At 34.0% G+C, this 14242-nt stretch overlaps 2 protein-coding genes and 1 long non-coding RNA gene across 3 annotated transcripts; 1 reads left to right on the top strand and 2 right to left on the bottom strand.

Annotated features, from left to right (window-relative positions):
* The first annotated feature begins 5057 nt into the window (after nucleotides 1-5057).
* LOC122604548 lies at nucleotides 5058-8386 on the top strand. Its single transcript, XM_043777433.1, has 10 exons — nucleotides 5058-5255; nucleotides 5628-5723; nucleotides 5884-5958; nucleotides 6052-6120; nucleotides 6353-6429; nucleotides 6562-6650; nucleotides 6901-7030; nucleotides 7505-7595; nucleotides 7919-7984; nucleotides 8097-8386. Exons 1-10 carry the CDS (start codon nucleotides 5112-5114, stop codon nucleotides 8217-8219), a joined length of 960 nt encoding a protein of 319 aa, XP_043633368.1. The 5' UTR covers nucleotides 5058-5111; the 3' UTR covers nucleotides 8220-8386.
* A 544-nt stretch (nucleotides 8387-8930) lies between these two features.
* LOC122604551 lies at nucleotides 8931-11251 on the bottom strand. Its single transcript, XR_006324536.1, has 3 exons — nucleotides 10880-11251; nucleotides 10670-10803; nucleotides 8931-9087 (listed from the first exon to the last, which is right to left on the bottom strand). It is a non-coding gene; the product is annotated as an uncharacterized LOC122604551 (long non-coding RNA).
* A 1293-nt stretch (nucleotides 11252-12544) lies between these two features.
* Nucleotides 12545-14242, bottom strand: LOC122604546 (pentatricopeptide repeat-containing protein At5g06540-like). Its single transcript, XM_043777431.1, has one exon. The coding sequence runs from the start codon at nucleotides 14240-14242 to the stop codon at nucleotides 12698-12700; it is 1545 nt and encodes a 514-aa protein (XP_043633366.1). The 3' UTR covers nucleotides 12545-12697.

Below are 14242 nucleotides of genomic sequence, written 5' to 3'. Positions count from 1 at the left end.
CAATCTTTCAGCACCCGAGCTATTAGATTGCAACAACTGCGTATATGATTGGTTCATAGCACCCGAGCTACTAGATGCCCCCATCATATTAGATGACGACATGGACGGGGGAGAGCTGTAACACCCCAAAGATTTTTAAGGTAAAAGAAATTAACCCCTTTTTTATAGTTTTGGCATTAAATTAATTTCCTAGTATTTTATTTTTGATTTTGGGGTTAATTTAGTTGAAACTTTAGCGGATAGCGGGTATTTTAATACCAAGAAACTAGATGGGACGTGGCATCTCCAAAGAGTGCCAGCCCTCATTTTCTTTTGAGTCAACTTCCATTACACTCTTTTCTTCTTCTCCTTCATTTTCATGCATTCTTCTTAACTCTTCTAAAATCAAGCCTCATCCTTTCTAATTCAAGAATAAACATCCATAATAATCATCATCATCAAGTAATCTCCAATTAAGAATTCAAAAGCTAGGGTTTGTAGATTGGTGGTAGTGGCCGAAATTTGAGAGAAAAAGGGGAAAAAATTGTGGCTTGAAAACCCTAATCTATTATCTTCCATTGTTGAGGTATTGATTTCCCCTAAATTTAGTTTCTTCTTTCTTTTGAATTTAGGGTTCATGAATGAACCAAATTGGGGGTTTTTACTAGGAGATGAGTTATGGTTAATTTCCCCAATTCCTTAATTAACCTAGTTGTCATTGAGTTATATGATGTGTTTGATTATGAAATTGATAAGTTCTTGTGATAAATTGAATTTGTAAGAAAAGATGAATATTACTAGTTATTGATATGTGAGTGAAAATGGTAGGTTGAACTACCTAATGTCATAGTTAAAGATGAAAGTAACTCACTGACAAATGGGTTGGGTTTTGGGACTAGAAAAGGCTAGTGATTGAGTGTGACTAGGTTGAGCTAGTCAAGTGTGAATATAAGCTTATGCATTTTTATGATATGATTATAGGTTGAAGCTTACTTGTGCTTATTCGTTTTTAGCATTATTGTCCTTTTTGCGGAGGAGGTGAGTATATTTGCATACCCTTATGTATACGTTGGGTCAATTACCATGAGATGTGAATGTTCCAAGCATGGTAATTGATTTGGCGTCAAGCCCATGTGGGACATTGTTTATGAGGCCTAAGAACCTCCGGGGCCTAAGAATCCCGAAAGTTGATATGATATGAGGCCTAAGAACCTCCGGGGCCTAAGAATCCCGATAGATGTGATTGTTTAGCTTATATGGATCCATATATGTATTGTTTGTTTGCAAGGTGAATATGTAAATGTGACATGACGATGCCATAGGTTACATGTGAAAGTCCTTGTACTATGCGCTCCTTCGTATTCGTAAATGTATGCAAGTATATTCACTAAGCCTTTGCTTATATTTTAGTTGTTTACATTTTATAGGTAGTTCTGGAAGAAGGAACTAGTGTTGTTGAATTGAAGAAAGTTGAATTAGAGCTTGAAGTAATCTTGGAAGTTCTTGAAGGTATTTAGGTCATCCTTGGACGGATGCCGATCTTTTGGTGTAGATACTTAGTTGTCCCTCTCCTTTGGCTCTTGGTACATTTTGTTTTGATGGTCTTGTCTTTGTTAAAATTGTACAATGGTTAAGTGTAAGTCTTTTGGAAAAGTTGTGAATTGAACTTTGGGCGAAAAGTATGTCGATTTCGGTAAATGACCCACTTGATGGTCTCCTTGGAATTTGGAACAAGTTATGTTGTAAATTGGTTCAAAATGTGTCTATATTGTTCTTGTTCAGTTTTGAAATGTGTTTTATAAAGTTCATGTTGAATTGTGAAGGTTGCAAGTTTGTTTAAGTGTTGGAATGGTTTAGGTTTGCTGATCAGGTGGTTCACTGCGGCGCAGTGGGGTGGTCTTGCCCACTGCGGCGCAGTGGATTCCAACGGAAATAGTTCTGGTTTCTCCCACTGCGGCGCAGTGAGAGATGTAGCGAACCCACTGCGGCGCAGTGGGGCAGGTTCATGTTTTGGCCGAGAATTTTCACTGCAGCGTAGTGGGAAATAAAATAAAAAAATATTCTTATGTTTTCGGTTTATCAAGTTGGGTCCTTTCAAGATCCCACCAGCAACGCGTCAAATTCATTGATAGTGTTTTGGTATTGGTATTGGACTGGGTTTTGATTAATGTTTTGGTTTGTGTTTTGATTTTGGTTTTGATTTTTGTTGATTCTTTCAGGCATAGTGGATGAATTGATTTTGCTTTTTGCTAATATGAATTTAGAGAAATATGTGAGTATGTGAAATGGTGAAGAAAGGAATGTGAAGAAGTTTGGAGATGGTGGTGGTTTAAATAGGAAAAAAAAATTAAAGGGGGAGCGGGCCACTTTCAAAAACTAACGGCTAGAAAAAAAATTGTTTTTTTTTGTTTTCGTTAGTTAAAGAGCAACGGACCCCACCTAAAGCAAGAAAACGCACGTTTGGAATTGGGATAAACCACCGAGACGCAACCGTGCTTATAGCGTCTCCCCTCGGCCACGCGTCGGAAGCCGGGAGACGCAACTATAAGCACCAACCTAATCATTTCATTTCTTTCTAATTTAAACTCAAAACATAGTGTAAGACTTTCCCCATCGATTAAATTTGGTGCATTCGGTGGGTCAAAAAGTAGAAATACAATTATTAAAATATTAAACATCCAACCGACTCAGTTGTTCTATCAATTAATGTATGGGGTATATTTTATAAATGAATATAATATTTTGCATATGCGTTTTCATATTCCATTATTTTATTTGTTTTCCTTTTTATTTTTTATTTTATAATATAACTTATGTAAAATGCATAATAAGTGATTTATTTATTTAATAGAAAAAATATTTTTGACTTAATTAATTTATTATGGAGTATTAGATATGATAATAAAGTAGCTATTACCCAAAAAACTTTTTAATATATGAAAATGATCGACATCTAAATAAAAAAACTTTTGAACCATAATTACAATACTATATGTTTATTGTCAAGTAAAAATGCTAACACATAATGTTTATAACCATAAAACTAAAATATATACATGAAGTACATATATTATAGTAAGTGTAGTTTATCAATATGTTAGGTATAAAGTATTAAAATAGATATCTTTATTAACACTAACTTTATAACTATATAATTTTTACTCATAAGAAAAAATCTAAGGTGTTATATATATATATATATATATATATATATATATATTGAACAGCAATCAAGCAATAAAACTATTGAGAACGAAAGGAAAATGTAATTGAAACTTCTCGTAATAATATCACACTTTTAATGTTTTATTATGAATAAACATTAAAAAATAATGAAAAATACTACAATTAAGATTCTTTGCCAAAAGAAAATTAGTGAAATAGATGGTGTAGATTATCAACAACTAAATAAAATTTATCAATCAATTTTAAATGAAAATTTTGTCAAAAGATCTTACCATTTACACTAAATTAGAAATAAAAATTTATATGTAAAAAACTTTATATACATGAAAACATAATAATATAATATACTATATAAATGATTTTATTTATTTATAAGTTATAACATTAAAAAACACAGAGTACTATTATTATAAAAATGTAATTAACAAAGTTATTGAGTAGTATTCAATTAAACTAAAAGGACTAAAGTGTTATTAATCAATTTTTTGATCATTGATGATGTCATTAATATGATCTAATGGTGGAAAATAAGTTATCAAGTTCAATAAATGGTCCATACTTTTTAGAATTAAAGTTTCTGTTTTAATATATATTAAAGATAACTTCTTTATACAAAAAATTAGTTCTAACTTTTTTAATTAATTATAAATAAAAGAATCATTAGATATAAAATATTTTATCTTTTAAAGAAAATTTGTTTGGTTGGACAGTTGATAAGAGTGTAAGATTTGAGTTTAGTTGGGTTGGATAAAAGTAAGAAAGAGAAATTCATTTTTTAATAAATAGTACAGTTGGGTTGGTTTAGATTGTCAATGGAGATGACCTAATAGATGATGAACAAAACAATAAAACTTGTTAGCAAAAGCTAAAATGACATCATAATTCACGAACCTTTTTTTCTCGGATGTGGATATTTGTTAAATAAAAGAAACCAAAAAATCTCCTAATAAAAATGATAGGAAAAAGTTTTAGATATATTTGGTTGTTTATATATTTTTAAGAAAAACCAAAAAAGCAAGTCTAGAGTTTTGTAGTAGAAAGAAAAAGAATATATCGTATATATGTTTGCAAGTTGAAAAATAAGTTTAAATTATTTGAGAGAAAAAAGGTAAATGGTTAATATTTTTTGTGTGCATGACATGTGACCCAACTTGACGAAGCCATATAGGGCGACGTTAAAAGTTGCATCATCAATACAACCTAAACGAATGGTATGACCAACGAGATAATTTTTAAAAAATCAGGGACGATTAATGAAATTTCAACAAACCACTGAAATCATCCGTATAACTTTTTATTTCTTTAGGTAAACAGATAAATAAAAAAAGGTGTTTTTATTTTTATATTTCTCTATACTTTTTCATCTTAATAATATATATAAACCACTAATACTATTCAATAAAGTTATACTAAAGTAATTAGTAATATACTAGTGAGCTATCATATTGCAAACAATCAATAACTTTTAATCGTCAAAACATGGTAATAATTTTGATTTTGGTCTCATATGAACCGTTACCCGTTCATCCCGAAACTTTCAATATATTCTCGGTTTTAAGTTAAATTCGATACTTTCGATATATTCTCGGTTTTAAGTTAAATTCGATACCATTTTTTGAAATCGGGAACGAGTTTATACCAAAATGGTAGCAAGATTCAACTATTCAAGAAAAATGATTCATTCCTAGACACAACCTTGTTGTAAAAACGGTTGATAACATACGTTTTTATTACTTAAACAAAGGGAAGGGATAATTATACTACATTTTTTGATGCATTTATCACACCGTATATATTTTATAGTTTACCTAAGTGGTAAATTAATCCATTTCTGTCACTTCCCTTTTAACAAAAGCCCCTCCCGCCAAACCTTATCTGTTTATCTCTCTCTTTATATCTTCCTTTGTGCGTGTTTGTTGGTGTGTGTGGTTACAAAACAAAAAAGAATGTCTTGCATATCTGTTTCACTCTCAAATTCTGTTACTCGATCCACGCACAAACACACATGTTCTAAAACCTGGGTCATCAGATCGTCTTCAGCTGCTCCTCCCAACGTCGATTTCACTTCTCTCGAATCCGCCATTGCCAAGGTATTCATTCATTCATTCTAGTTTTTCACAAGTTTCTTGATAGATTGATCCCACTGTAATAAGTTCTTATATGTAACAATCTGCTTTTATTCAACTTTTTATAGTAGACCTATATCATGATATTCTTTGTATTTGTATATGTACTATGTATGAGAATTACCATATATCCCGTAGATGTTTGTATGGTTGGAGGTAAAATTAAAAGATTATATGGATTTGTAAGGATTTTTAAGGATATGATATAGCAGCTGACTAGGCAATTAAGGGCGCCTAAGGGCAGCATTACTATTTATCAGTGGCTAAGAAATTATGTTTCATTTGGTCATCTTGAATTTGCTCAAAGATAATCGTAGTTATTTGCTTTTGTTGTAGAAGGATAGTGATGCTGTTAAAGAAGCACTTACTCAGCTGTCGGAAACTGGTTGGGCCAAAAAGTGGAATTCTCAACCTTATGTTTCCCGTCGCACGGTCAGTCTTCACCTCTTTACTGCATGTATGGACTTGTCATTGGTATGGTAGTGCTATGCTACTGCCACATCTAGAACTATATCAAATGAAAAATATATAATACCTTTCAACACAACGGCATGAGTGTTCTGTATATAACCACCTGAAGTGTCTGTTACAGACGACTCTCCGTGAGTTGACCACTCTTGGAATGAAAAATGCCGAGAACCTGGCAATACCTAGTGTTAGAAATGATGTAAGTTCTCATGGACATGTACAATGCTTTCGGACTAAAAGAATTCAATTGTATGTTATGTTTCACGAAATTAATTTCATGACAGTGATGCAGGCAGCTTTTCTTTTCACTGTGGTGGGAACTACAGGGTTTCTGGGAACTATTGCTGGTCAGCTTCCAGGGGTGAGCTATTCGATCAAATTTTTCATTATTTCTACGTTACACATCTTATTAATGCACTCACATAAAGTGATATAGAAGTTCATAATCCGGCATCACATTCCAGTTCACAATAAAAAGATGGCTATTATTTTGTTGTGACAAATGTTGCTGCTGTTATTTTTTCAGTGGATGTTGTAGATTGTATATAGTTAAAGTGTTTTGATCTTCGTAACTCTGTTCCAAACTCATGCAGGATTGGGGTTTCTTTGTGCCATATCTGATTGGGAGCATTTCTTTGGTAGTTCTGGCTGTAGGGAGTATTTCACCTGGGTAAGTGTAACCTATATATTTGATATTTTTGCACAACAATAACCTCACCTGTAATCACTGTCTCTTGGAAACTCTGGCATGGATAATGAGGAACAATTTTAAATTCATCTAATTAGCTCACTGTCAATGTAGGCTTCTTCAGGCTGCAATAGGTGGATTCTCAACCTTTTTCCCTGATTATCAAGATAGAATTGCCCGACATGAAGCTGCTCATTTTTTGGGTAATTTCTTCTATAGCTCTATGTACCAATTGCTGAAATGTACAAACAAAACATAAATACAATGGTCTTACAAACTTCTATAGTAGTCTGTAGGCAAACCTGGTTTGGTAATGTTTTCTTTTTTCAAGTGTCATGTACAACTGATAACTGTTCAAGGCAAGAACTCGATGAAAAATATCAAATGGCCTTAGTATTACTTAAACTACATATGCCCGACCCGTATTATAACTCCTTTTTCTTTGAATTGCAGTTGCCTACTTACTAGGCCTTCCTATCCTAGGGTACTCTCTTGATATTGGGAAAGAGAATGTCAATCTCATAGATGAAAGATTGGAAAAACTCATATACAGTGGGCAACTTGATTCAAAGGAACTTGACAGGTATAATGTTCTGTTCTGCTAATTATTCGGCTATGTTCTCCACGTTAATTTAATACGTGGGTGCAAACAGCCACAAGTATATTTCATTATTCGTGTGCGGTTTTGGCCAGGATGCCAGTGTTCTATCACATTGCTTACACTGTATGTTGATAATCAACGTGACCATGATCTGTTAATTATAGTACCTTGAAAACGTTTTTTAGTATCTTTTGAGTTAGAAAGATGAAAAATAAATATATTTGTTCTTTTAATGTTATCCCCAGAAAATTTTTTAATAAATAAATCCGCATACATGTTAACATGGGAAGTTTTGTAAAGAAGAAAGTTTCCCCACCGGCCCACCGTTGTCTGTTGAACGTCTCCTACTCCCTTAACTAAATAGTTCATGATCACTTAACTAACAGTTACTGTATGTTACTTAACATGCATGTAAGTTTGCATAAGTAAACCTTCACAATTAAACCTCCCTCCCAGGTTGGCAGTTGTAGCAATGGCTGGACTAGCAGCAGAAGGTCTGAAATACGATAAAGTGGTGGGCCAATCTGCTGACCTCTTTACTCTACAGGTATGTCAATAAAGATGGAATTTTGACCCGTCTTTGAGGATTTATTTCTAGACATTCTCCTAAAGGATCAAACAGGTAAAGTCAAAGCAAATAGTTTTGAAGGGGTTAAGAGCACCCGGATACTGTCCAATGCGGAAAACTACCTAGATACTTTTATTCAAGAAGTTATATTATTGCTGCAATAAATAGTATCGCTGTTTTTAATCATATGTGTAATGTCATGTAATACTACATATACACAAGACATGTTTTGAGTCACCCAATTCATCCCGGCCCGTTTAGACATGTAGACTAATCTCGTGAAATTCTTTACCCCTTTGCAGAGATTTATAAACAGAAGTAAGCCTCAGCTTAGGACACAGGAACAACAAAATCTAACTAGATGGGCAGTAAGTAATCCAATTACGCAATCCCATTGCATGACTGTCCTGGTACATATGATTGATTTCTAACCTTTTAAGTTAACCCAAACGTTTTGTGTGGAAAAAAAAACACACGTAGGTTTTGTTTGCAGGGTCATTGCTGAAAAACAACCAGGCACTTCATGAAGCAGTAATGTCCGCAATGTCAAAGAAGGCAAGTGTGCTAGAATGCATTGAAGCAATTGAGAAGGCGACTACATGATTCCATAGCTGGAATTCATTTGACAGATTCATTATTTGTAAAAGTTAAATGGAAATTGATCTGTTGTATATGTTCGATTAAACTTGAAGGCTGAATACCTGAAAGCAGAACAACCTGAACTCCCAAATCACTAATACAAAAAGTTGATATATATTGATGAACTAAAACATTAACCTGTTGATTTGACCGATATTCATTCCAAAAGGATAACTCATCATGCGACATAATAATATAGCATGATAGTAGATGTCATTGTGTCATTACTCAGACATCAAATGATATGTTTAATGGTATAGTTAGAGGGGAAATTTCTTGGATGATCATGTTGCATAAAATAAACAAAAAATTTATTTTCTAAAATGGTCAAAGATGGGAGATCCCAAGCGAAAAGTATGTGTGTATCGCGAGTGTACATGTGGAAGAATTTCAAGGAGAAAATTTTCTTGCATGATCATGTTGAACTCATCTTTCTTTGAGGCCGCTATTTTCTTTCTATAAAGAAAAATTACTGAATTTAAAAGATCATTAGTCACGGAAAGTATTTGAAAGTGAAAAAGACATTAATGGTGGATGAGGGAAGATGTGAAAAATGATTTGAAGAATGAAAACATTGTATTGTAACTTAAATTAAGATAAAAACTAATAAAAAAAATTTCAGGAAGAGATTTATTTATTCCAAAAATAGATGAAAAAATATATGACATTCACATACATACCTCTTTAGTGAAACATGGAAAAGAAAGACAAAATCAACTATTGTATAATTATAAAGATGGACTAGACTCTGATCCTACACTCACGTTAGCTTTTACCCCACACTCAATACAATCTCACGCTTAGACCATCTCCAATGGACTTGGCTCTTTTCCTACATTAATGTTGAAACCATGTTATCTTAAATCAGACAAAAAATAACTAATAATAATTTTTTAAAATGGTTAAAAGTCCCAGGTAAAAGTATGTGTGTATCGCGAGTGTACAACAAATCATGACACGTGTATGTTAAGAAATAATTGAGCGTGGACCACAATGGTCAATGCGTAGACCACGTTGGACAATATGCGGATCGCACACCATCAAGTCAACTAGATGATGACTTGAAGTAACATATTCAGGCTGGAATACACACAGAAAAGCAGAATCACATACATTTCAACTCCTCATTTTACCAGCATTATAACAAATTCTCTCCTCACCGTAACATATACATCCACAGTTCCACGTTAACTTTCAAACAATTTTCTTCTAAGATTATAAATTTTGTTTCAAGAAAAACAGTCAAAGTAATTCTTATCAGTGCTTTTTCAAAGATGGAGTATACGTTTACCTATAAATATAATATACGCAAATTTAATGCAATATTTAGAAAAGACATTCAATTTATATATGAATAGTGCTTTAGATTACATTCCATGATAGGTTTGCTATTAAACTTATAACACATTCCCGCCAAAAAGTATCACTTTAAGTAGTCATCTTGTTGACTTCATAGTCTATGCATTGACAATCGTGGTCGCGGTCCATGTATTTACCATCACGGTCTGCACATGATTATTTCTTAATATACACGTCATCTTTTGTTGATTCTACATATAGACACGCGGTTCGCACATACTTTTAAGCAAGATCTTAGCGAATTACAATTATAAGGAAGAGTTTGTCCATCTAATGATACATGGAATGTAAAAGCTCTCCTGATTCCTAAATACCTTCAGCTGAAGAGATTTTCCCATATCTAAAAGCTCTCCTGATTCTTAAATACCTTCATCTATATTATCTTATAAAAGAGGAGTTTTTTTTTTTTTTTAAGAAAAGATGATTTAAACTGACAAAAATACCCCTCTTCTTTATTCATTAATTTAAACATTTCTACCTAATATACCTATAATACCCTTAAATCTCAATCACTCATTTTTCTCTCTCTTCGCAAATCTCAACTACTCATTTTTTTTTCTCTTCTCCATAAATCATTTTATTCCTCTAATTCATTCAAAATCTTTTATCTCAAAAACCGTATATCGATAAATTATAAAAATTGTATGCGTGTTCTTAAAATTCCATGCTCTTTCATTAGAAATGTCATTCGATATACTTTCGACGCATTTTTAAATCCGAGGGCGGAGCCCGTACGGCTAAGGCATTTGGCTATCACACTCTATGACTTATCACCTCCTATGAACTATCAGGCTATCACCCCCACCATCTCACCGCCGCAACGCACGGACACTTTCTCTCGTCTACCAAAATAAGAAACACAAAAGAATCTATTTTCTCCTCTATCATGTATTGTTCTACATATAGCAAAGAAATTCCGGTATTATCCTTCTCCGACTTACAGTTATTAAGACCATTACATTTCTGCTAATTCATCAATGCTAGTTCTCTAACAAGAATTGAAGGTCATGAATGGCATGCACAAAGCTTTATTATTTCTAAACTAAACAACTTACAGATAAAACGTGAAAAGCAATCATGGTCTCCCATACATGGTGAGCATATCAGCCATATCTCTTAGCTTCTTTGCTTCGCCATCCATGCTTGAAAAGCTCATGGAATCTGGTATCCTCCGACCCTAGTTTCCAGACTGTATTCATAAAAGAGAAAAGTCATATCAACACACTTTAGCAAAAAATGTTAAATAACGAAGAATATTAGATTACTTTTTAAAAAGTATCCATGTTTCCATGAAGCAGTTTGATCGCAATTTATTTTGTCAAATAGGCTCTCATTCAGCTAACCATGAGCTACCCACAGTAGTCTGCTCCAGGCCCAACGTGTGAGAAGTAAATCGAGCTGCATGAGCAGTCAAGGTAATACAGGAATGTCAACCACAAGAATTGAACACCACACCTTTATCATTTTGTCAGGAGGTCTCACATTGGGTATGCACCTTCAACCAACTCATCTACACACCCAGGGGCAGTTTGGTAGCAATTTATATATGTTCCAACTAATATTGTTGTTATAAGTTACTCCAGCAGTTTGTAGTTCTTTTCATCTGTGTTTATTGGTAACTTCATCTATTTTTTCAATTAAGTTCATAATAAGAAGAAAATTATACATTTTTGTTTTTTTCTAATCAAATTACCACTAAAACTACTAGAACTATAATCCAATATACATAAAGTCGTATCACTATCATTCAAATGCTCTATATGTTAAACAATTAAAAGAAGATACCAGAAAAAAGTAATAGAAAATGGTAGAAATGGTAGAACTGTACATTTCACTCATTCCATTAAACCAAAGGGAAACGTGGCATAAAAGATGTATACTTGATAAAATGTAGTGCCAAGTCAATTGATGTTAGATTCTTAGCATTCTGTTACATTTATGTTAGGATTCTTTAGACGTCTCAGTATTTAGCCCACAAACCTATCTTGTACAATTTTTATGCTGGGTTCCTTGAATCTCTACACTTAAAGATATGTAAGGTATTCTGTAGTTATATTTGTATATCATACCAAGTCTTCTGCTATGATATTGATCTTCCCAGCAGCTCTAAAAATGGCACTTAAAGAGCAATACATGTGAGGTTCAAAGAAATGTTACATATCTGAAGAGATCTGACCTTCCATCTACCCAACGTGGCAATCTTTGCTTCTGTAAAAGAAAAAATTTAGTATCTAAACACAAATCAAATGAAGCATTACGATAGAGACCCAATTGGGTTATTGGATCCAGCTGTTGGCTGTTCCGATCCATCTACTGCTGAGCTATACAATTTAGTCAGCAACAAAGAGAATAATAAAGTGCTCCGCCCATAATTAGCAAGAAAATGAGAGGATGAAGAGCTGTTTGTATGCCTACTTTCTGAAGCAGTTTCTAAATGTCATTGGTTATAACAAGCACACCTTTTACTTTCATATTCCTCATTCTAGTTTTTGGATTATCAAAGTATTGTATAAGTTGAGACCTTGCCCCTGTTGAATAGGGCCGTTTATAAGAAATTAATGCAAAAGTTTCCCACTTATATCATTGATCTTATCACATGATTCCTTCATTTCACATCATTTTCCCCTTAAAAATGGGGTATAGGCAAATTTACATTCAGCCAATGCAATAGGCAGTCTTTTTCCCCCCTTCATATACACTAATCAAATTCTTGATCCATAAATGTTCTTACTTTTGCAGAACCCAGCCATTGCAATATGTGGGGTAGTAGTTTAGGTTTAAGGGAAATGTGTGTTCATAATCAGAAATTCGTGTTAGCTATTTATATTGTATTATAATTTCTATTGGATTTTAATGTAGCTTCACCCTGATTTAGCTAGCATAAAGAAAAATGGATTTCTCTTGCTATCATATACATAACTCACCAGAAGGAACAGCCCAAAAGCCAGCACATCCCCTGAAGTATCCTGAAGACCTGAACTCATCACATAGATCCCCTGCACGACGTAACCGGCATACCTGATCTTCCTCCATTGCCATCAAGTATTTTTCCATCTTTGGAAAACACAAATGAACATATTAAACTAAGTCATTGACACCTTATTAAGTACTTTTAGGATTTCACGGAGGTCTTTAACTCGAGGATGACACTGACCATCAGCAAAGAACTTCTGAACAATCCCATTGACCTCAATGAAACTCCAACCGGGAGCAGTGACAACTTTTCTTCTTTTCATCATATTTCTCAAATTAGCCACACCTTCCCAGCTTCCCATATCTCCATACATATTAGCGAGAAGAACGTACCGTCCACTGTGTTGAGGTTCTAATTCTAACATATGTTTTCCTGCTTTCTCCCCTAGACGTGTTTCATTATATGTTAAACACCCATGCATAAAAGATCCCCATATAGCTCCATCAGGAGCCATTGGCATCAACTTAATGAGTATCTGTGCTCTTTTCAGCTGACCAGACCTAGCCAATAGGTCAACCATGCATCCATAATGCTCAATCGTTGGTCGCACATTGTACACTTTACTCATTTTTCCAAGCAACCACCATGCTTCTTTCACTAAAGTTTCGTGATTACAAGCAACAAGAACAGCAACAAATGTAATATCATTTGGAACCGGTCCTTTCTCCTCCATCTCCTTAAAAAGCTTGAGTGCCATTTCATTTTTCCCGTTTGTAGCCAACCCCAAAACCATCGCACTCCATGTCACTACATCTTTAAAACGCAACTTACTAAACACGTCCTCAGCTTTCTCTATTTCCCCACACTTAGCATAGAAATCTATCAACGCAGTACCAAGCTCAAGATCAATCCCAACCGATTTATCAACTAGCCGACAATGCACCCTTCTCCCTACATCAAAAGCACCAACTACACCACAAGCATTAAGCACACTCACCAAAACCAACCTATTCATTTTCAAAACCCCAATTCCCTCCATCTCCTTAAACAACTCAATCGCCTCATCAAACCGCTCATTCCTAACAAGACCAGAAATCATCGCACTATACGTCACATCATTTCTCTCACGCATTTCCTCAAACACCTTACGCGCATTTTCCACAAGCCCATTACCAAAACACCCAGTTATAAAACTAGTACAGCAAACCACATTCTTATACTCACATTCTTCAAACACTCTTTTCGCAAAGTTCACAACTTTATAACCCGAATACATACATATCAACGAACTCGACACATAAACATCACTCACATTCCCATACTTGAAAACCTGCCCATGAACTTGACACACAGAAACAAAACAAGCACATGTTTTTATCAATATAGGAAATGTATATTCATCCGGGTCAACCTCATTTTTACACATTTGCGTGTAAAGAAAAAGACCCATGTTTTTTCTTGGAGTGTTAGAGTAAGATAACATCATTGTATTGTAATCAAAGATTGTATGTATAGTTTTTTGTGCAAAGATTTTGTGGGTGTGATTAATGTCAAATTTAGATGAACATGCCAAGAGTTTGCTGGCTATGTAAGTGAACCGGGCTAGCCCTGTGGTTATGGTCTGGGCGTGGATTTGTTTGAGTTGGTCCATTGTTGAACATTTTTGAAGAAGATTAAGATATTGTGGATTTGAAATTGTTTTCAAAATGGTCAT

The sequence above is a fragment of the Erigeron canadensis genome, chromosome 6 (genome assembly GCF_010389155.1).
Source record: "Erigeron canadensis isolate Cc75 chromosome 6, C_canadensis_v1, whole genome shotgun sequence".
Taxonomy (NCBI): Eukaryota; Viridiplantae; Streptophyta; class Magnoliopsida; order Asterales; family Asteraceae; genus Erigeron; species Erigeron canadensis.
Note: the sequence above shows the minus strand (reverse complement) of the source record. Positions and strands in the feature narration are given on the sequence as shown.